Here is a 23,911-nt window from a genome sequence, read left to right as displayed (position 1 = left end):
CCCCTTAGTCCTGGGCTTTAAGTGAACAAGCAGTAGCATTTCTATATCACCATAGTCTAGAACTGACATAAAAACTAATTTAGCAACTTGTTTCTTACTTCCCATAGGGAGGCTGGCTTTGTTTCTGTAGAAGAAACCAATTGTATATCTCAATTGCTTTACTAGGATGGTGATATGGTGACTAAATGTGAGTTTCTCATCGAGCTAGATAACAAGATATTTGTATTCAGAGACTCTATCAATGCTGGACCCACAGTGGTTATTTGCACACCTCAATGTTCCTTGCTCTAGTAAATAGCATATATTTAGTTTTCTTTTCATTTAGTACTAATTTAAGAGTGATGAGAGCTTCTTGAGGAACATTAAATGAAAGCTGTAGATTGGTAAGTTGAACAGAGTCAGCAATACAATACAAAAATATCATCAAAAGATTATTAAGAGTGTGCTCCAGCCGTGGTGCAACTGGCTGGGGCACCTGCACCGTACGCAGGCGATCCTTTCCGGATCCCACACCGACTCTCTCTCCCACTCACTTCCTGTCATTCTCCACTATCCTGTCAATTAAAGGCATAAAAGCCCCAAAAAATATACTTAAAAAAAAAAGATTATTATGAGTGTTTGTGTGTGTGTAAGGGGTTACATGATTACTGATTATTACTAGCTGAAAATCTTTTCATAACAGCAGCTGGTAAGTGAAGTTGTTATGTACCGGTAGAGTGTTCTTTTTGTACTTTAGTACAGCTGTACATAAAATTACATATCATAACTGTGGAACAGTGCCAACTAGTGTCGACTGGTGGTTATAATAGTCAACTAGTTGATGAAATCCTAAGTGTATGTGTGTATACAAACATTTTTTGTGTGTGTGAGTGTGTGTGTGTGTGTGTGTGTGTGTGTGTGTGTGTGTGTGTATACTCACGAGTACTGTGTGAGCTTGTTGAGGTCATTGTGCATGTTGAAGGGGTAGTGTTCGCCCAGGTGTATGAGCTTCTCCAGGGCCTCGTAGATGAAGATGATGCAGATGAGGGACGCAAAAGCCTCCTCTGTGAAGCGGGTGATGTAGCACACCAGCGAGCTGGCGTCCGTGGCAACCAGCAGCAAGCAGAAAAAGGCCGTCCACAGACCAATGCACACACGCAGAGAGAGGTAGGACAGGCCATAATCCCTGTGAATGCAGGAGACACACACACACACACACACAAATGCACGCGCAAACACATACACATACACACACACACACACACACACACACACACACACACACACACACACACACACACACACACACACACACACACACACATGTACATGCACACATTAATACAAACATATGCACATATCCACCCACATACAGACAAAAGCACAGAAAAAACAAACAAGGTGTGAGCTTTTTCAGTTTTATGCTCTCAAATGGAGTGGCCCTTGCAAAATGTAAAACAAACTTCAATTAATTTTCCCTGCAGTAACCTCAGGCTGATAAGGTTATCAGTCGGTTATTATCAGTATGAAAGCAGTGAAAGAAACCACTTTAACACCATCAGCAACAGAAAATAAAGTCCATGTCCAAAGTAATGTTTTGCTTAAGAAAGTATTACAGTGGGCAACGTGTTTTTGCTAAAATATTTATTTCTTTATGAGATTTTCCTTTTTCTCAGAATAACTTTGCTTCCCTTTAAGATTGGATTTTTCCTCATTGTTTTCATTGCATTATAATAAATCACCAAAAGATTATTTTTTATATCTGTTTTTAGTCAACTTTACCAAACTTTACCATAATTCTGGAGGGTATTAACTAATAACTTCTTCCCCCCTACGACTAACTGTTCAGCACTAATTGCTATTAAGTGCTCCTCTTCGGAGAAAATAGGACGGTTTGCCCTGAACCTAGAGATTTAGAGAGTGGATGGGGCTGTGATGGCTGTATTGATTGAGTATGAGCAGATTTATGGGCAGAGCATGCTCATAAATCCATCAGTAGCTGCATGTTCCTGTTTCAATAACAATATCACTACAACTCGTATATAGGCTACCCAACTTTACAATCAATCAATTGGTCTCCCTGACCATACACACACATACAGTATGCACCCGAATAGCCACTTACTTGCAGAATTTAAAGAGGATCTTCTCAAACACAAGCACAGGCCCAGTGCTTCCCAGGATGGTGAGGGGTTGTCCAGCAAACAGGGAGTAGGCAATGCCAGTCATGGAGGCACCAAACAGGGACTCAATGGCACTCTGGGTAGACGGAAAATGAACGCATATGTGTTCGAATGAATTTGCTGGTTTTATGTCTGTGTGTGAGTCTTTTCAGCAAACGGTGTGAGTTGTTAACAGTGTGCCGACATTGACAGAAGAAATTCACACATACTACTGTAGGGAACTGGCTATTGTGCAGGAAACAGAATCTGCACACAGCAGAACATGAGAAAGATTTAACCAGTCAGAGTGAGAAAATGGAAAATGTACATAAAAAATAATGAATAGAATAGAATAAATAAATAAATAAATAAATAAATAAATAAATAAATAAATAAATAAATAAATAAATATAATAATATTATAATACTTAAAATACAATAAATAAGATAAAACAATACAAGATAAATGGTAGAAAATAAATCAATAGATCAAATTGCAATAGTCAAGTTTGCACCTCCTTCTCAAAAGCGTTCAACAGTGAATGCCAAGACAAGCCAGAGGCTCCACTGTAGAGATCGAAATCATACCATGTGATTTCTACCAGTGCACCATGCATTTGTATATATGCTGTGAAAACGCCCCATGCTTTTGTTACAGTATGACCACCGGACAGCGAAAGTCATATACTGTAGGTTTAGTGAGAGGTGAGAGTTTTTTTTCTTCCGGATTTGTTTTTCTTCAGTAATTTTGTGTCAACGATTCCCAGGACACTGAAAGACTGGGGTGCACCCGGGGTGTTCCTTTTGATACGTCGCCCCCTCGACGGACATGAGGGTAGGGCGGACACAGTTTATCAGTGAATATCTCGAGAACCGTAAGGGCTACGAGGACCACATTTTTTTGTATGTTTGTCTTAAGGGGCCATGTCAACCTATCCCATAAACACTCATTTGATGTATAGCGCCACCTAGTTACAAATTAAAAAAGCAAAAATGAGGTGTTGTAATCACAGGTATCTCTGGCAAACATGGTCAAAACTGCATGAAATTGGAGGTGTAGGATTGTTATGACACCCACTGAATGCATGCCAAGTTTTGTGGAATTCCGTTCTAGACCATACAATAAATGAATATATGTGTACATTTAGTGACTGTACACTACACATGCACACACACACACTCATGAACACACACAAACACACACATAATACATGCACACACATGCAGGCACACCTAAACGCATACAGTAAACGCACGCACACACACACACACACACACACACACACACACACACACACACACACACACACACACTCACACACATGCACACACAGGTACGCACACACTCACACACATGCACACACACACACACACACACACACACACACACACACACACACACACACACACACACACACACACAGTGGACATGCAGGCAAATGCACACACACGCACATGCACACGCACACACATGTAAGCACGCACAAATTGACAAGCGTGGTTTATTTTTGCAGAGAGAGTGTTTTTTAGTGTATTTTATACCACTTTACGGTACATCTAGTTTATTTCAGATCTCAGGCCTTCAATTTCTTTCACACAAAACTCTTGCTCAGCAAAAACGGGAAACACTATTAAATTGATTACGGTATAAATAATTGAGAAATGGACACATATTCAGACTTTATGGCCACAAAAGGTAGGGAGTCGCCACTTTCTTTCGCCGTTTTTACGGTATGTGTGTATGAGCTCATTATTCTTGTGTTGTTGATTTGTTGTTTGATATCACATCTCTGACAATGTGTATCTATATGCATGTGCATATTTTGTGTGTGTGTGTGTGTGTGTGTGTGTGTGTGTGTGTGTGTGTGTCTTACTATGCGTCCCTCGGTGGCTTCCCCCAGCAGACCTCCAAAGGTGATGACGGGGGACATGCAGGCGCAGTAAAGGAACAGAAAGGAGGCCAGACACTGCAGGCTCAGTGCGTCTGTGTAGTCTGACAAGTAGTGGGGGGCCTTGCGCTTGATGTCTAGGATGAGGCCGCCAAAGAGCCTGACACACATGGCAAAACAGACAGGATAACAAGAAGATACACAGGTAAAAAAGAGAGAGGTATATTTAAATTTATTTATATACAAATATTTATACATTTTACAATTACAAATCTACACATACCAATATTTTCTGTTATACATTTGAGACACCTTTGACATGTCCTTGCTTAATAGCCAATAGTGATGCCTAGGTTTGACTTTCTGATCAGGACAATTTCACTTCACCAATAACAAAGCCAAAGGGGAGACAATGTTCACTCTCCATTAATTTTGTATTGTATGGCTGCATCCTTGCTGTTTTTGAATACTAAAGCACTAAAAATGCCTGAATATTTTACAGTGTAACATAAGGCACACACAGACACCAACAAGGGCATGTTCTGTGCACTAATCTACTCCAAAACAACTTGCGAAGACTACATGAAGCACATGGTGTGTAAAATCCTAAACAGCCCTCCAACAGCAGATATATTTTTAAAAGCATTTCAATGAGTGACAAATGACCAGGGAGGGAGAACTCCGCTTGTTAGAGAGAAAGTGGGACCATGGGAGAAAATCTAGAGAGAAGTGAGCTAAGACAAAGAGCCTCCATTGGAATGTCTCTCTGAAAGAGGCTGAGGAACAGCAGCAGCAGCAGGAGGAGGAGGAGGAGGAGGAGAGAGGGAGGCTGACTGTTCTCACACAGACAGCAGATTTACGGTGAAGGAGAGGAATGGCGGGAAAAAGAGAGTGAGACTGAAGGACAAAAGGACAGAGAGAGGTTTCGGGGGCCACCATGACCTGTGCTGTATAAACAACCTCCCCTATGCTAAACAAGTTCGTATTTCTGCTGCACTTTTGTGTAGAATGTGTCCCCTGTACTGTCCACACACATACACACACACACACACACCTCCCTGTGCGCTGTAGTTCAGGGCCTCCATGTCCGCCGTGTTCCTCTGCTTCTCCCAGGTCTGTGACGCCATTGGGTAACGGTGGCAACTTCCTCTTCTCCTGCACCATAAACACACACACACAAACTTTGCAGATCCGTCTGGCAATCCTTCAATTCACAACAATTTCCAAAATCAACGAAAACCAAGAAACCAATCATAATGTGCCAGAGTTTAATTTCACTGATGGTTACGCCCCTTGGCTTGGAAAACGGTATAGAATGAAGCATCCCAGAGTAATTTTGTTATGGGAATCAGGTGATGTACTAAGGTATTGGCAAAGCATGACAAACAAAACAGTGAGCTAGCTCGCTACTCCCTCCTCTTCCCTCTTATGCAATTGGAACTCTCCTAATCCCGCATCTTGTTGGTGATTGGTTGGAACAGTTTGTTATGTTTTTATTGTCCAGGCTGGACCAAGTTGTTTTTGTTGCCGTTTTTGGAGCCTGGGCTGTCCACAGAGACCCCTTTTGTTTTACAGTGTATTCAGGGCACAGGCAGCTACCAGATGGTGAGGTGACGTTTGCTGTATGTGACAAAAAATATTTTAGTTTAGAAACCGTGTAACATTGCTTAGAGCACCTTTAAAGTTGTTGTCAGTTGACTCCATTCAACTGCGACTTGTGATTGAATGATACTTTTTAGCTGTGGGCATTACAAGTTACTGTAGAGGGCAGGGATGAACGCTATTTAGCTAATTATATTAATGTTTAGTAAATTCCACTTAATATAGCAAGGCACAGCATGACAAAGGTGCTAATTACACTTTCCTTGTCCATCTGGCCTAGCCTGACTCAATTCTATTCAGAATTTGAGTCTGGTAATGTACCCTTGGGTTGTTTCAAACTATACAGGTGGGGAAATGCCTCTGCACACAAGAGGATAGAACTAACCAATCAGAGCAACGTAATACTGTATGTGAATCATAGGGAGAGAGAACAGACAAAACCTCCTTCTTCTCTTCTCTGAAATCTAAATGTTTAGCTTCTCTAGCCACAGCCTTTTTGTTGCAAACAAAATCAACCAAAGCATTCAGGTGACGTGAATGGCTAGGCACTGTTGCTCATCTGTCAATCATTGTATAAAGCCCGCCAAGACGATCTGATTGGTGCACACAGCTCTCATACGGGCAGAGAGGCTTCTCAATGGAGCAAGTCCAGTCTGTACCACATTCGGGTCCCAGTGCCCACAAGGGACCCAGGTTCAAATCCAACCCCCAGTTATTTCCTCATTCCACCTCATCTCTTTCTCTCCCACTCACTGCAGTCAGTGTCATATGTGAATACATGCACAAAGCACAGAAATATAGCTAAAAAATAACAGAATTGGTGTGCACCATAGGTGTGTATGTACTGTATGTTTAGTGACTAACCTGAGAGGGCACATTTTTCGGGGGCTCTATCCTGATGGTGGGGTCCCACTCTCCTGGTGGCAGCACGGTCACCTGATCCAGGAACTCATCAATGCCGGCCACCAGGTCACTGCGCTCCTTGGCCTTATACGCAACATCATGGAACACCTGGGAACACAGCCGTGACACAGCCATGAGACAGAGACCAATAGCAGAGCTACACTGGCTGTTCATTCAGCTATGCTGCTGTTGGTGACAGGTGTAAATCAGCCTTATTACACACCTGGCTATACCTACATACACGTGTGTTCACAGTACAAAATAAAATAAATAATAGGTCAGGTTACTGCAGACCCTCTCCCCTGTCGTGCAATATTAACCAAAGTGAAACCAAGAGTAACTAGATGTACCGCCGCCCAGTCCAGCACATTTATTCCAGAAAAATAAGTCACGCTTGTCAAATTGTGTTCATTTCCTACGTTGTTCCTTTTTTGTGTGTTTGTAATTGAGTGTCTGCAGAGTGTGTGGTTGTTTTTGTGTATATTTGTTTTGTGTGTGTTTTTTTGTGTGTGAGTGTGTGTGTGTGTGCGTGTGTTTGTATGTGTGGGTGCATGTGTGTGTGTGTGTGTGTATGTGTGTTTATGTGTTTGTGTGCGTGTTTGTGCGTGTCGTGTGTGTGCATGTAATGTATGTGTGTGTGCATGTGTAGTGTGTGTGTGTGTTTTTGTGTGTGTGTATGTGTGTGTGTGTGTGTTTGTCTTTATGTATGTGTACATAAATAAAACAAATCAGGGAACCACCTACTCTTTGCGATAAGTGCCATGGAATCTTTAACAACCATGGTGAGTCAGGACCTCAATTTAACATTAATACAAAGGAAAACATCTCCTGCAGTACAGTGACCCTGTCACTGCAATAGGACATTGGGATTGATATTTGTTTGGTGGCTTTTGGCCACAGGGAAGAGTGCCACCTACTGGCCAGCCACCAACAACGCTTCCAGCAGGATCCTACTCAAGGAGGTTTCTTATCCAAGTACTAACTAAGCCTGCTTACGTAGCTTCAGTAATTCAGCAAAGTTATCTGCTGGTCTGGCTGCTGGCTAAAAACGAAAGGTGAAAGGCATATAGCAGCCATCACCAAATGGCGGACCGCGGTCCGAGTCCGGACCGTGACGTGATCCTATCCGGACCCAGACCATAATAGCCTAATTAAGATTTTCACGTAAGATTTCAAAGCTGCGCTAAATGTTTCGTTGGTTAGGATAACAGCATTTACTTCATGAGCTTCAGGAACCATCATTTCTACTATCTACCATCATTTCATTTTCCTACTATGGAGAAGAGACTGATAGCCTGAAACGAGCGAGGAGAGGAGACGGGACGAGAAACAATCAGATGGATATCTAAGTTAACGATAAGTAAGTTATTTTCAAATCATCGATTGCTCAAAGAGGAGACAGCTAGACAGCGAGAACAGAGCTTTATATAACGATACGGGGGAAATACCACGCAAAACTGTCACGTCCGTAACGCCAACTAAATATGGATGTGACAGTTTTGCGCAGAATTGCCCTGGACCTCTTCTACATATTCTGAGACAGGCGATTTTAAGCGCCAATTTGAAGCACCTCTACTAGACAAAGCATATATTTTGAGCAAGCATAGGGTAGGCTAGGCCCATTCAACAGTGAACTGAGACCACAGAATATTTTATGATTTAAGAAGGCAATATGATTGATCCACCACAATCTAGTTAAGCCTACATGCATTAACTGCCCAACAACGTGATATTCCTGGGTTTCCAGGATTTCGGGTCAACATAAAAAAAACTAAAACAATTTAATTAAACTTGCTGATTAATGGGTTCAAGGAACCAGCTGTGGAATATCCATCCTTGTCTCAGCTCAAATTTTATTTTAAGTTCACGTTAAGATCTTAAAAATAGCCAAGGCTACTCAGTTTTTCTCCCCAATTAGGCTACTCTTATCTTGCCTTATTTCTCCTCATTTCGAATGTTGCCTTTTAGGCTACTTATTTTATTTCACGTTAAACATTAGGCCTAGGCCTACAATCTTCTATTTCTTGAATTTCCCCTTGGGGATCAATAAAGTATCTATCTATCTATCTATCTATCTATATATCTACAACTAGGCTCCATCCATCCATCCTAATATTATACATACATACATATACATAGCCTAAACACGCACGTTAAACATTATGATGCTCCGGACCTTTGCTTGAGGAAATTTTCCGTAACTGGACCTCGCTGAAGATTAATTGAATACCTCTGGCATATAGGATTCTAACTGTCTCACTGAATTGCATTATGCACACTTAATTCTCACTGGTATCTGCTAGACAACAAGTACCAAAACATGATTAGTTCATAGATTTCACATGTAAAATACATTTTATACAACCTCACCCCCATCTTGCCTGTTCATAATTCTGAGAAATTCTTGAATTGTGTCCATGTGTGCGTGTACGTGTTTATGTTTGTGTGTGTGTGTGTGTGTGTGTGTGTGTGTGTGTGTGTGTGTGTGTGTGTGTGTGTGTGTGTGCATGTGCTTGTGGGTGTGCCTGTGTGTGTGCCTGTGCATGTGCATGCATGCGTACATATGTCTACTGTGTGTGTATGTGTCATACGTATGATTACTGTGAATGTATGTGTGTGTGTGTGAATATCTGTTTATGCACATGTGTGCATATGGAATGGGTTAACATGACCCCTGGAGGCAAACTGACTCAAAAAATTGGTCATCCTAGGCCCTACGGTTCTCAAGATATTCACAGAAAACTTTTGGTGTACGGTCACTAAATGTACACATAAATTAATTTATTGTATGCCCCCCCCCCATGAACGAAAGTCCACGAAACTTGACATGCATTCGGAGGGTGTCATAATGATCCTACACTTTCAATTTTTGCTTCGCTGTGCGGCGGTCATAATAATGTACATTATTATACATTGTTATTCATTATATACAGTATATAGCACTTTGAGGTTTCTTGTACATGTAAAGTGTGTTACAAACAAAATGTATTATTCAATATATTTATATTTATATCAGTATATATTTAATATATTCAATATATTTATATCAGTCAAAAGCTGTTTTTCACTAAGTTTTACTATTCTTTATTCTAATATTTTGAGATACTCATTTTTGGTTTTCATGACCCGTAAGCCGTAATCAAGATTACAACAAAAATGGCTTGACATATTTCACTTTATATCTAATGAATCTAGAATATACAGTATGAAAGATCCACTTTTTAAATTAGGGGGTAAAAATGAACTTTTCCACAATATTTTCATTTGTTGAGACTCACCTGTATATACAGCTCTGGAAAAAATTAAGAGACCACTGCCCATTTTTCTCATGTCATCCTACGCTGAGTGACATTCGAATGAGTTGACAGTCATGTTCAAAATGAAGAGACCACTGCATTTTAATATGACCGTCAACTCATTGGAATGTCACACAGGGAAGCTGTATCATGTGTGCAAGAGCATTTTTTTTCAGAGGGAAATGATAAAAACTGAACATGTGGGTGAAAAATAAATGGTTTCTACTCGGCTTCTACTGACCTCGTCTGTCATCAGCGTGGCGATGGAACGGCCGATCTCGTGATACTGAGGGCCCTTCCCCATCGGCCCCAACAGGATAAACAGAAACCTGAGGATAAGGTGTCATGTTTATTAAGGAAAAGTTTATGCCATGGGCATCCATGGCCTACTGGTTAGGGAATCGGATTTGTGACTAAAGGGTGGCTGGTTCGATCCCTGACTGGTTGGAAAAATGTGATTGGGGGATGAAGTGCCCTTGAGCAAGACACCTAACTCTCAACTAATTCTCAACTGGATTAAGGGCTGCCCACTGCTCCTGATGTCTATGTGTGTGTGTGTGTGTGTGTGTGTGTGTGTGTGTGTGTGTGTGTGTATCAATGTGTGTACACTACCCCTGGATGGGTAAAATGCAGAAAACACATTTCCTACAGGACTAATAAAGTATAACTTAACATAACTTATGAGAAGTGTCAGTAACCTCAAAATAATCCATCCATTTAAAAAAAGACATTCTCCAACTCAACTAAAAAAAAGTTAGCCCCTGGTAGTCTTTGGATCAGAGCATTGATAATTTATTTATCAACTAGATGTACCGCAGAGCGGTACAAAATATGGCCGCCGCCCAGTCCAGCACATTTTTTCCACAAAAATAAATCACGCTGAAAGGCCTATATGATTCTAACTGTCTCACTAAATTGCATTATCCACACTCAATTCTCACTGATATCTGCTAGACAACAAGTACCAAAACATGATTAGTTTATAGATTTCACATGTAAAATTCATTTTATACAACCCCACCTCCATCTTGCCTGTTCATAATTCTGAGAAATTCTTGAATTGTGTGCATGTGTGCATGTACATGTTTATGTTATGTGTGTGTGTGTGTGTGTGTGTGTGTGTGTGTGTGTGTGTGTGTGTGTGTGTGTGTGTGTGTGTGTGTGTGTGTGTGTGTGTGTGTGTGTGTGCGTGCGTGCGTGTGTGCTTGTTTGTGTGCCTGCGTATGTGCCTGTGCATGCAAGCGTACATATGTCTACTGTGTGAGTATGTGTCATACGTATGATTACTGTGAATGTATGTGTGTGTGTGTATCTGTTTGTGCACATGTGTGTACATGAAATGGGTTAACATGACCCCTGGAGGCAAACATATGGAAAAAAATGGACATCCTAGTCCCTACAGTTCTCAAGATATTCACAGAGAACTGTGTCTGCCCTACCCTCCTTTCGGGGGGTCCAGTCCAGCGGGGGGGCTACAGATCAAAACAAAAAACGACGGTTCCATGCTATCCATGTGGGGTTACATGCCCACCAAGTTTTGTGTACCCCGGTCTTTCAGTGTCCCGGGAATCCTTGTTGGTGTACGTCACTAAATGTACACATACATTATTTAATTGTAAGGCCCCCCCATGAACGAAAGTACACAAAACTTGGCATGCATTCGGAGGGTGTCATAATGATCCTACACTTTTAATTTCGTGCAGTTTTGACCTTGTCAGCCAGAGATATTGTGATGAAAACACCTCATTTTTTGCTTTTTAATTTTTAACTAGGTGGCGCTATACATGAAATAAGTGGTAATGGGATGGGTTGACATGCCCCCTTAAGACCAACATACACAAAAAAGGTGGACCTCCTAGGCCCTACGGTTCTCGAGATATTCACAGAAAATTGTCTCCGGCCACCTACAGGCCAGTTGGTGTATAGTAACATAAATTCATTTATTGTGTGGCCCCCCATGAACGGAATTCCACGAAACTTGGCGTGCATACAGAGGGTGTCATAATGATCCTACACTTCCAATTTCGTGCAGTTTTGACTATGTTAGGTCACAGATACCTGCGATTACAACACCTCATTTTTACTTTTTTGTGTTTAACTAGGTGGCGCTATACATGAAATGAGTGGTTATGGAATGGGTTGACATGGCCCTTTGAGATCAACATACAAAAAAAATGGTCCTCCTAAACCCTATGGTTCTCGAGATATTCACAGAAAACTGTGTCTGCCCTACCCTCCCTTCGGGGGTCCAGTCCAGCGGGGGGGGGCTACAGATCAAAACGAAAAACGATGGTTCCATGCTATCCATGTGGGGTTACATGCCCACCAAGTTTCGTGTACCCCGGTCCTTCAGTGTCCCGGGAATCATTGACGGAAATTTGGGCATGCGAAAAAGAAAAAAAGAAAAAAATCTGACTGAACCTATATGACCGCCGCTTCGCTGCGCGGCGGTCATAATTATGACTTAATAGAGATTATACCATCCCAAGTGTAGTGCGCACGCGCACGCGCACACACACAGACACACACACACACACACACACACACACACACACACACACTCAACCGTACAGAGTGCCCTGAGGGTAGGATACTACTGTAATGAAACATGACACTGTTTATGCAGAGTCCGCAGGTCAGGCCAGATCAACACAAGCTTTGTGCAAAGGATAGGTGTAAGTATGGGAATGTGTGTGTGTGTGTGTGTGTGTGTGTGTGTGTGTGTGTGTGTGTGTGTGTGTGTGTGTTTGTGTGTTACACAATTTCATTAAAATAATTAATAAATTCATTAATTCATTAAAATGGAGGATATAGTGTTTTGGAACCAAACTCTTCATTGTGTTTGAAAGGAAAGCATTCTCATCTTAAATGGTGTGTTGGAGGGAAGGGATATATGGCACAACTGTGGGCAGAATGTGTAAAATGTATGTAAATCAGGTTTCTTGGCCAAGTATACTTGCGTATACAAGGAATTTGGTCTCTGCATTTATCCCATCCGTGAATTAGTGAACAGAGCACACATTGAACACATAGTGAGGTGAAGCACACACTAACCCGGAGCAGTGAGCTGCCTTGATACAGCGGCGCTCGGGGAGCAGTGAGGGGTTAGGTGCCTTGTTCAAGGGCACTTCAGCCGTTCCCACTGGTCGGGGATCGAAATGGCAACCCTTCGGTTCCAAGCCTGAAGCCCTAACCAGTAGGCCACAACTGCCCCAATGTGTATGTGTGTGGGGGTAAATGAAGTTTCTGAGTGGACAAGTCTCTCACCTGGTGGTGATGGGCACCTCCGCCAGACCGTTAAGCAGCACGGCAGGACAAAGGCGCACAAACGCCACCACAGGCTTTTCAAGAAACTCCAACTCGCCCACCAGGATGTTGGAGGCCTCTGCACCAGGGGGGATCTTCTTCATGAAGTGGAGGTCTATCTGCAGGGGCCAAAACACGGGATGGACAGGGACAACACTCCTTCATAAATACACTTGCATAAACAGCCATGGTTGCTCACAAACAGTTATGTCATGGTACATACTGGTACATGGTACATACTGGATGGGTTGAACTCTGACATAAAGCATTTATATTTTAAATTAAAATTCTAAAGCAATACATAGCACATTAAAAAGACAAGGGGACATCATTGCTTATCGCTACTTAAATGGTGTATATTATTTTTCTTAAATGGACAATGGACTCAAATAAACACACAGATATACCTCATCACATACATCAGTATAGAGACAGCACCAAAGTTTTGAATGGCCTGAGTGTTGTGTGGGCCTTACCTTACTGAAGTCAACTGAGCTGTTCTCCCTGCTGCCATCACCCCGGCCCTCCGTGGCAGTCGGTTGAGACTGTGGGGACACCATCTGACCTGGGAAAGCACAGACACACCAGCACTGTGAGTGAGTGAGTGAACAGCTTGTGAGTGAAGCGGGGGGAGTGTGATCTATGGCTAGTCAGACAATACGTGTGAAATCTCACCGCCATTCTTGTCCATGGAGTGTGGCTCTGACTGCTTCTTGCCAATATCGGCAAATGAGCGCACAATGGGGATGCGATTGGCCAGCTTCTTTTGGTTCTGGTGGTGGTGGCGCTTCAGCAGCGCATTCTTTATCTTCCTGCGTACATCCTCCCCCAGGGACCCTGTCGTCTCGTGCTGGTCCAACACCATGTCTGCAGGCAGGGAGAGGCATGTGAACACACACTGACAGATTCATAGACAAAACCATGATAAATGTTGTTGAACAACTAAACTGACTTTCCGTAATTCAGACTCTGATATTAGACTAATGATATTATCCTTTTCATGTTAATGTACTATTTCTAACCATATTTTTACCACTGCCACTAACCATATGTTTAACTTCATATCACTCTTGAAGGGTTATCTGTCTTGCATTGTGTCTTTCTGTTTACCTCTTCTATGCGTACAAACATTAATTTTACAGAGGCAGCAGGAGCACCCCTGATTCTACTCAGTCAGTAGAGATCATGTGTGATTAACTAAGATTTCTTGGGTTGGAATGAGCCCTCTGTGGATTAGACTGCTTACAATGCATTGAGGTTTACTGCTGTAGGACTACCCAAGCTTCTCTCTCTCAGTTGTGAGTGGTTGAGTGAATGAGAATGAGCAAATGGAGCCCTTACCTGCTATTTCCTCCAAGGAGTTGGCCCTCATGTCCAGCATGACAATGCCGTTGAGGATGCAGGAGCGCAGCTCAAACAGGCTGTGCAGTGAGAGGGTGGCCACATAGGGCTTACTCCACCTCTCCCCGCCATCCTCCACATCCTCCTCAAACTTCAGCCATCTATACAAACAAGTGAGAGCGAAAAAGAGGGACATCAAGTAAAAAAGAAAAAAAAGAAAGAAAGAAAGAAAGAAAGAAAGAAAGAAAGAAATAAGGAAATAAAAATGACCACAGCAGTATATACTTCATCAATATGGAGAGCATGGACTGAACAGATGAACTGAACTGAAGTGTGTCAACATTAGTGATCTCAGAGTCTGACACACTGCCACAACACCAAGGAGATCCACCAGCTTCATGAAGACACAAAGTCACAACACACATACACACTCACACATAGCAGTAGGAGACACAAGCTTACACCTTCACATGGCTGCTTGCACTCACACTCACACATACACACACTGGCAGATGATGGGCTAAAACCTGCGGCTTTTAGCCTCTCATTAGTCCTGTGATAGTGGGCCCAGTGATCCCATAATCCAGGGCTGGGTCGGGCACGGGTCAACTAATGGAACATGGTCACATTGACACATCCCTTTAAGCCCAGGCCTGAGGAAGAGCCCAAATTCACTGCAAATCTCTTTAAATACCAAAGCGCCATGCTATACTTATATAAAATGTATAGAAATATATGTGCTTACAGCTCTAGTGATTTCATGCAGCAATATATGCATCTGTACAGATAACAAAACAGATAACAGAAAATATGCTCTGACAATTTGATCCATAACTCATCCAAATGGTCAAGTGTCACTATCTTTGATAACTAGGCCAAGTCAATGAATTTAATATTTTGCTTCACTCATCCACCTCCCCACCAAAAACAGAATTATTTTAATTTTTACATAATTTTCCCGTTCCCGTGCTCCAAGGCCTCTCCTCTAAATGGTTGGTTAGAACGTTATAGAAGAACGGTTAATAACGTTCCTTTAAAAATGACATTGCCTTTACAAATTGATTCATGGCAGGTGGCATAAGAGCATATGCATATGACAACAGCCCTAAAGCTTTTAGCAATGCACATTAGGTATCAAGGTTACACTGTGTCTGAATCCAGGCATGGGGTGAGATTGAATGTAGGCAATTAGCCTATAGATAGCCTTAGGTCTTCAAAAATGTCTGACTTCAGACACAGAAAATGTCCTTGCTTTAAGCCCTGTAATATGTGTGGTGCTACGAGCTGCATGACACTAGGCCTAGATGTTTTCTTAGTGTTTGTTGTCTGCTATTTCACACAATGTTTCAGTAATTTAGGCTACATACTTGGAAAAGGCGGTCAAATAGTTTTAGATATGAAAATTAATTTGATCAACTCGTATATAGTAGGCCTAGTTTATTATACAGGGGAGACACTGATTCATAGAATACACAGTGAGGAACACACAGTGAGGTGAAGCACACACTAACCCGGAGCAGTGAGCTGCCTTGCTACAGCGGCGCTCTGCGAGCAGTGAGGGGTTAGGTGCCTTGCTCGGCAACCCTTCGGTTCCAAGCCCGAAGCCCTAGGCCACGACTGCCCCACAGTAGGCCACGACTGCCCCATTTCTAATCCCTTCTTTAGAGTTTTAATGGTACAGTACCTTGCTGTCTCCTTCCACTCGGCGTCCTCTCCCTCGTGTAAGCAGATCTCGTCCAGCTCGGTGAAGAGGGCATGGGGGATGTGCTGTTCGTCATCATCCTCCGTCCCCAGCAAGAACTGCACCCTCTGGGAAGGGGTGTCCGCTGGGGAAAGGAAAGGAAAGATGAAAGAGGGAGAGAGAAAATGAATGGAAAAAAGAGAGATAGAATGAGAGTAAATTACAAATGGACAGAAGACAGCAAGCTAATGTATTCTACTACTATGTGTGTTTGCTATCTACAGCTAACTACAGAATTGAAGCTACAGCTAACTACAGTCAATGTTTAAGCTTGTGGACCCTAATTTGAATGATGGGCAAAGTGCAAAGTCTTAAGTCTAACTAACTCTAATGTGATAGATAGGCCAAATCAACACCATGAGTGAATTTAACACCATGAGCAAGACAATGATGAGTCAGCTCAATGCTCCCACTTGTCACGTGATAGCTATAGTTCATGCACAATAACTTTGCTTGTTGATAAGAGGTGGTAGCGTAGTGGTTAAGCAGTAGCATGAAAAGTTGTGGGTTCAATTCCCGGCTTCTACCGCTTGCCCTTGAGCAAGGCACTTAACCTCAAGTTGCTCCAATGTAGTCCAATTGCCATGTAAGTCCCTTGTAAGTGTCTGCTAAATGTAAATATGCACTTTGTCCACCATTTATTGATAACTTATGGCTCTCTTTTACTGTATGAGGGTGACTCTCGCCCATCCTCCGTCCCAGAATCCCTTTCTCTGGACCTCTTCCTGTGTCTGTGTCCATGGTGACGGTGTCGTCTGTGGGACCTTCTGCCGAGTGGCACATGGACACCAATGTAGAGTGTACGGTGGCCTGGCAGAAAGATATAAAAACACACACGCCCACAGAGACATAAAAATCCCAATGTAAAACCCACTGTGGTATCGACTTTACATTACCACATCAATAGGAACATGCCCTGGACTGAGAGAACACAGTGATCAATCTCTGCTGTTTCACAGAGCAATGTCCTCTCTCAGCAGGTCACACAAATCCAAAACAGGAATAAACAGCAGCAGGTTTGACTAAAGCATTTATTAGCTCCGCTCTGCTCTGATACTTGCTGGCAGAACATGGAGAAAACAACAGGGTTCACCAGAAATGCTGCTTGAAGTTGACACCAAGCTTTAGACTGAATAAAAGACTCCATTTCGTCCTCTCTTGCACTGTCACACCATATGTCTCTCACTGTCTCCCTCTCCCTGACACCCTCTCATCTCATCTCCATCAGATCAAATTGGGCTTCACAGCACAACTACAGAATAAACATACAAGTGAGCACAATCTCATACACTGCCAGCCACAAGTACGATAGCTGTATGATAACAACACAAATCTCTGTACACGCAATAATACAGTATACATTACTAATATGTATGTTGTAGCAGTTGCATTGTATGTGTATGTGTGTGACAGCACATACATGTGTTCACTTCAGTTCATCTTACTCACCTTCCCTGGCAAAATGGCATATTTCCTTCTCTATCGTATCCATGTCTTCATCCCCCTCTCCATCCTCCTCTAATCTTGCCTTCCCCATCCTTTCTTTTCTATCTTTCGCTTTCTCTCTCTATTTATCTTTCTCTCTCTATCTCTTCCTCTGTCTCTTCTCTCTGTTGTGGACTCTCACGTTGCCTCCCTGGGCTATGATTGTATGGAGAGGACAGAGGAGCGATGACTGGCAGAGAGTGTGTGTGTGTGTGCATGTGTGTGTGTCTGTCTATGAGCGAGGGAGGGAGGGACAGAATGTGATCCATGCTGACTCTGGCCTGGCCCTGTAGCACACGCACAGGCACACGTACACACATACACACACACACACACACACACACACACACACACACACACACACACACACACACACACACACACACACACACACATACATACACAGATATGGGTAAACACTCACATAGCTTACCCTCACAGAGTAGCTACACAAATAAATAATAATAAAAAAACAGATACACAGACACATTCACACAGAGAAACACATTTGCACAAACATACAAATACACAACTGAAACATGGTACTTAACATATAAAATGGTAATAACATATAAAAAACATACTATACAAACAAACACAAACACAAACACACACACACACACACACACACACACACACACACACACACACACACACACACACACACAATACATACATACATACATACATACATACATACACACACATATACACTACAGTTTGTGTAAAAGTGATTATATCCAGCACGCACAGAATGGAAACACAGAAGCAGCACTCCTACCCAGCTACAGCCAGACACAAATCAATGAATAAGCCATCTCCCCGCTCAGACTGGTGACTGATGACTAAATACTGCTTTTAGCTATATAGATCCTTCTTAAATAATGATTATTGTTTAAAAGTGTCATCAGCCTTTCATTGACAAACAAAAGTTGAATACACTTCTTGAGACACTATATTATGAGACATTTCTAAAAAACAATTGTTTTCTAAAAAGAACGCACATCACATGTCAAAGATGGTCCATTTTCTGCTTTATGTTTGTAAAGAAACATTAAAGAATCGTTTTTTATAAACTTGGGATAACAACTCATAGTAAACATGCATACAGTAAATAACTGGACTAATACGCTCAACACCTTAGTGTACTGTATAATAGGAGGTGCTAAATCCTCCTGAGTGTCAATATAAATGTTATAAATAAAGGATAGCACTCACAGTTAAACACTTTTTAATCGTCACACGGACGTTTCGGGTCAGACACCCTTCTTCAGTGTTATTATGCCGATTTTACCTTTGATGCCTCACATGCATACATGCAATAATATAAACAGTAAATCAGATGTGACAAGAATAAAGAATCTTTGCAGTGTAGCTTAAGCCATCTGATGTCTAAAGGCGTGTTCACACTGGGCACGGTTCACTTGTACTGTGCCGGAGTACAGTTCTCTCCCATTCTTGGTCCACACTCACACTGCATACTATCAAACTGTACCCAGGCACGGTTGAGCTGCTGTGCTCTAGAATCTTTGCATAGGCGCAATCATAAGCCCACCATACTGTGCCCGAGTCCACCTCCTCAGGGTACAGATCACACTGGTCAAACGAACCGGACTTTAGGGGTCAAGCATACTCGGGTACGGTACGGATGGCATAGTGTGAGTACGCCCTTAAATACATTTTCAGACAGTACCAGCAGCATAAGGATATGTTTCATCTCTCAACTGCTCTCCCAAAAAGCCCTGCAAGACAGAAGATCCATCCCATTCAGCTGCACTCTACATGAATGGACGCACCTTCACTGGTTCAAAAATCATAATGTCTCTTTCTATAAACCATTTTTCACAGTAATCTTAAGTTACTGTTACTTTCACTGTTTTTAGCAGACTGTCATTGTAGTTGTTATTAAGCTAGTAAGTTATTCTACCAAATTCTAAGCATCACTCTACAATGCAAGTTCATGAAGTTCGAAGAAGCACTCTTTTCAAAGACAGAATATTTGACATTTCAGGCCAATGTAAATGAAAACCCACTCATGTCAGTGCAGGACATAAGCCCTTAGCAAGCTTACAGCAGACAGAGTGACTAATTGCAAAGTTTGACTTGTCAGTTGGCATCAGACTCACAGGATTCAGGACCAACACACACTGTCACAATCTGCTCCAGCACTGGCATCAAAACGCCAACCCCTTAGTAAGTGCATGTCACACATACATACACACATACATAATATATATGTATAATATATTACATGCACACACACATCCACGCACACACCCATATCCACACACACAACAGATGGCATCTGCACATCACTGGTAATTCCCTGATCTCTCCGGCATCACCTTTCCCTCAGTCATAAGTATTATTTGCAGAGCATGAAAACAGTCCAGACATCAGTTTACATCTGCAGAGGTGCTTAGGGAAAATGAAAAGTTATACACTATTTTACAAGCTACCACTGACATCAATGGCATTCATAGGGTTTCTAAAATAGACACAGCTGCCTTATTTTGTGTGCGAAGCACAATGATACTACAGATCTTCTGAGGTCATATTTACTATGTGCAAACTACTGAAGTCTCAGAGGTAGCCATAGCATCAGAGCCTTTCCATTGAGCCCATCACTGAGACTGTCTCCCTTTGAGCACTTCTCTCTCTCTCTGTGTCTTTTTTTCTGTATGTCTTTCTCTCACACACACACCTTTTCACATGGAAGAGTCTAAAATAGACTGTGTATATAAGTCTATGTCTATGTCTGTGATGACATGTCATTTGTATGCATGTTTCCATGACAGTTTATGTATACGTGAGCATATGTGTTTGTGTGTGTGTGTGTGGGGGGAGTGTTGTACATCTGCTTACCCTCTAGCTCCTCCTTCTCAAAGTTGGTGTTGAGCATGGAACGTGTCCCACCTCTGTCCAGTACCGCTTCTTCATCATTCCTCTGAGGAAAACACACACAGTCATCAAAAGGACATACACACAGGTACGTACACAGATACATAAACACACACACACACACACACACACACACACACACACACACACACACACACACACACACACACACACACACACACCATTTTTAAGCTGTGCAGTTGCAGTGCAGCTGTGCAGTTGTGCAAGAAGATCTGCAACCCTAGCCAACCAATATATCCCAAGTTTGTTCAACAAAGGCATAAGCACATTGTTTTCCACTCAAATGACTCAATTACAGTTCTCCAAGAGCCATGCCAAATAATCCTTTACACACATTACCTTTCAACACAATAAAACATCTCAGGCACACCACTTATTCTGTGCATTACAATAATCAACACTTACAGTATAATACAATGTATTTGCATACACCTATGTCCATGTGTTCTGTAGGGCACAGTGCCTGTAAAAGCACTATCACTGCTAGGTCCCTGATCAAAGCTCATAAGCCCATAATACCCCCTCATCTGTCTCTCCTCACTGGCAACAGACTTTACAGCAGGGCTATTCAATTGGTGACATGTCCACATTAAACTCAAAATTTCGAGAATAAAGTTGAAATATCATGTATCATCATCGACTTTAATCTCGACATTTTGTCTTTATTTTCGACATTCAAAACTAGTTAAAGCTGTTGATAAACTAGATTCTGAAGTACAATTTCACCAAATCATCTAGGCTACACAAGGCATTTTGTTGAGTCGTCGGCCAACTGATTGAGTCCGAGACTGACTGTCTGGATTCAGTGGCAGCTACTTTGGAGAGGTTGCTCTCTCTCCAAACTAATTTTGATGGACATGTCAAGATGAAATGCTGAGATTAAAGTCAATGATATTTCAACTTCATTCTCAAAATTTTGACTTTAATGTCGACATGTCGAGTTTAATCGCGTCATGGCAAAAAAAAAAATCTTCATGTGTGGCCCTAATACTCCTTCATAGTTCTCCGCTCTTGCATGTCTCGCTTGCATCTCTCATCTCTCGTAGTCCTGCAGCCGATTGCTCAAGTTGAACGTAAGTTCCAGCTTAGTTTCAACGTAAATTGGCATTACATTGGAGTTTATGAGCTACTAATATTTAATTCACCCGAACAGTGTTTGAGTTTGTAGGCTAATCCTATGGACCTAGCAGTACACAGATTCCATTGCTGTTGATCTGTTATCACAGATTTCATTAACCATATTAGCAGTATAGAGTCAGTGTCCCCATTCACAATGTAACTGCTGTTGTAGCCTGGGCCTTTGACCACCAACAACCGGCTGCTGATGTTGTTATGCATTTAAATACAACATATGAACTCCTACATTGCTGTTGTTGAACTTTATTGTATCTACAGTACAGCTGTTAATGTGATCACTCATATTTCAAGCCGTAGGCTATTTCTCCGGCCCCTCAGTTGTGATACTTTTCATGAACTGGCCCCCATTACAAACTAACTAAATAGCCCTGCTTTAAAGGATCTCTCTCTCTCTCTCTCTCTCTCTCTCTCTCTCTCTCTCTCTCTCTCAAGTTCAACAGCTTTATTGGCATGAACGTTTCAAACATTATAGCCAAAGCTCAATTACACATAGAAGGACAAACATGTTTAACTTTCATTTGAGACCAGGATTATGCTTCTACACAAAGGGGTTCATGTGCAGTAAGCATTTCATTGTCAGTATGCATTTTGGATAACCAAAAGTCCTATGGGGAGTTTCCATAGGCATTTTACAAAACGCATAAGCATACCTTGGCAAATAATGGTCTAAAGCACTCATATTTTCATTCTATATTGATCTACTTTTTGCACACAGCTTCACAAGACCTGGTGCTAGGGCTCAGTTGTGTTTCTAAGGGATATCAAGTGAGTGCTGAAATGTGGTCAGTTCAGAGATGCTTGTAATCCGGCAGAAAGAAAAAAACTATATTCTAGCCTCTGTAACTCTGTGTGAGTACACATACACATAGTTATTTTGACTGTTTCCTACGAAAACTACAGGTTCTCAGCTTTCTATAGAGGTCCAACATTTGATTGTAGGCCCCAAAAGAGGTGGGAACAATGCCCTTGTAAATAGGCACAGTGCAATTTCAGGCAAAAACTTGAAATTTGTATTGAGATCCATGTGGTTAACAGAATTTGGAAATTAAATGAGACATTGAAAAAAAGTAAACAATTCTAATAATAATGACAAACATACATTGTTGGTTGTTGTGGCCTCACTGGCTGTCCCTCAAGTTATGGCACACTGCTACAAAATGTTCAGCTAGAATGGCTACTTCCTCATTCTCTCCTAGGATGTAAGGCAATTTTACCTCATTTGTCCAGGTTCGAAACTCAGGAAAGATTATATTTAATTTATTGAGTGAAGATTTCTGTATTTCCTCATATTTCGTAGCCTTGAAATCTAGACGCACCTTAGCGCCTGCAAATGTAATTTGCAGCCAGGGTAGTCTAGCAACTATCCTTTGGCTTGCGAGCTGGAAAAATCAAACTTCGATCAGGCCAATCACATTGTATATACAGTCGGTGGGCGGGCTTAACATAATGACGGCAGAGTTGCGACGGTTGAGTTGCGACGGTTGAATTGCGACGCGTGAATTCCCTGCTACTTGAAAACAAAGAAGATGGATGCTGCTGCTGGAGAACAGCAGTGTTTGAATCATGACTCGAGTTAAGCTTTTTTTAAGTTGGCAAAAGTTTGATCAACTAGCCAACTAGCTCTGCTGGTGGGAAAACACATGGGACTCATGAGTTGTAGTGCTATCCTATTGCATGCAGAGGGAATTTGAAAGACAACCGTTTATCCCGCCCCTCAGATTGAGCACTGCCAATGATCTTGATGTGGGTCTGGCTCGTCAGGCTACATATTTCGGGCATTCTGTCAGGAAGTGCAGCTCTGTCTCCACAGCTCCCAGGCTGCAGTGCTAGCATAGTCTCTCCTCAATGGGCAGCCAGGTCTGCCTGTGTTTGCCTTTTTCAATGGAGAGACTGTGCTCACTGAGTCTGTACATTGTCAAGGTTTTCCTGCGTTTTGGGTCTCTCAGTGTACTCAGGTAAGTAGCTATTTTGTATTCACGTTTAATGCATTCAGAATCAATTCAATGGTCTGATTAACTTTTCTTTTGTTTGTTTCCAATTCTGGGCAAATTTAAAATTGTAAAAATGTTGTAGATGGTGTACGGCCAAGTTGATGCCTTTATCATGCAGGTAGTTTGTAGATAGAAAACAGGAGTTCAGTGATTGTGT

The 23,911-nt window shown here is 42.0% G+C and overlaps 1 protein-coding gene across 1 annotated transcript in view; it reads right to left on the bottom strand.

Moving 5' to 3' along the window:
* slc4a10a (solute carrier family 4 member 10a) overlaps nt 1-21,183 on the bottom strand; it is a 32,324-nt gene extending 11,141 nt beyond the window's left edge. The window contains exons 1-14 of the mRNA XM_076302551.1: nt 21,164-21,183; nt 20,570-20,658; nt 16,886-17,029; nt 16,163-16,304; nt 14,479-14,639; nt 13,813-14,004; nt 13,614-13,702; nt 13,099-13,256; nt 10,073-10,160; nt 6,497-6,643; nt 5,085-5,185; nt 4,016-4,190; nt 2,105-2,238; nt 920-1,165 (exon numbers count right to left, since the gene is read on the bottom strand). Coding sequence (XP_076158666.1) covers nt 920-1,165; nt 2,105-2,238; nt 4,016-4,190; nt 5,085-5,185; nt 6,497-6,643; nt 10,073-10,160; nt 13,099-13,256; nt 13,614-13,702; nt 13,813-14,004; nt 14,479-14,639; nt 16,163-16,304; nt 16,886-17,029; nt 20,570-20,606 — 1,814 coding nt within the window. The 5' untranslated portion in view covers nt 20,607-20,658; nt 21,164-21,183. The remainder of the gene's footprint in view (nt 1-919; nt 1,166-2,104; nt 2,239-4,015; nt 4,191-5,084; nt 5,186-6,496; nt 6,644-10,072; nt 10,161-13,098; nt 13,257-13,613; nt 13,703-13,812; nt 14,005-14,478; nt 14,640-16,162; nt 16,305-16,885; nt 17,030-20,569; nt 20,659-21,163) is intronic.
* Between the last annotated feature and the right edge of the window lie 2,728 nt (nt 21,184-23,911).

The sequence above is a fragment of the Alosa pseudoharengus genome, unplaced genomic scaffold (genome assembly GCF_046254945.1).
Source record: "Alosa pseudoharengus isolate Yale_2024_CS ecotype anadromous, Long Island Sound unplaced genomic scaffold, YU_APseudo_1.1 YU_APseudo_1.1_scf_24, whole genome shotgun sequence".
Classification (NCBI taxonomy): domain Eukaryota; kingdom Metazoa; phylum Chordata; class Actinopteri; order Clupeiformes; family Clupeidae; genus Alosa; species Alosa pseudoharengus.
This window is presented reverse-complemented; position numbering and strand designations above follow the sequence as displayed.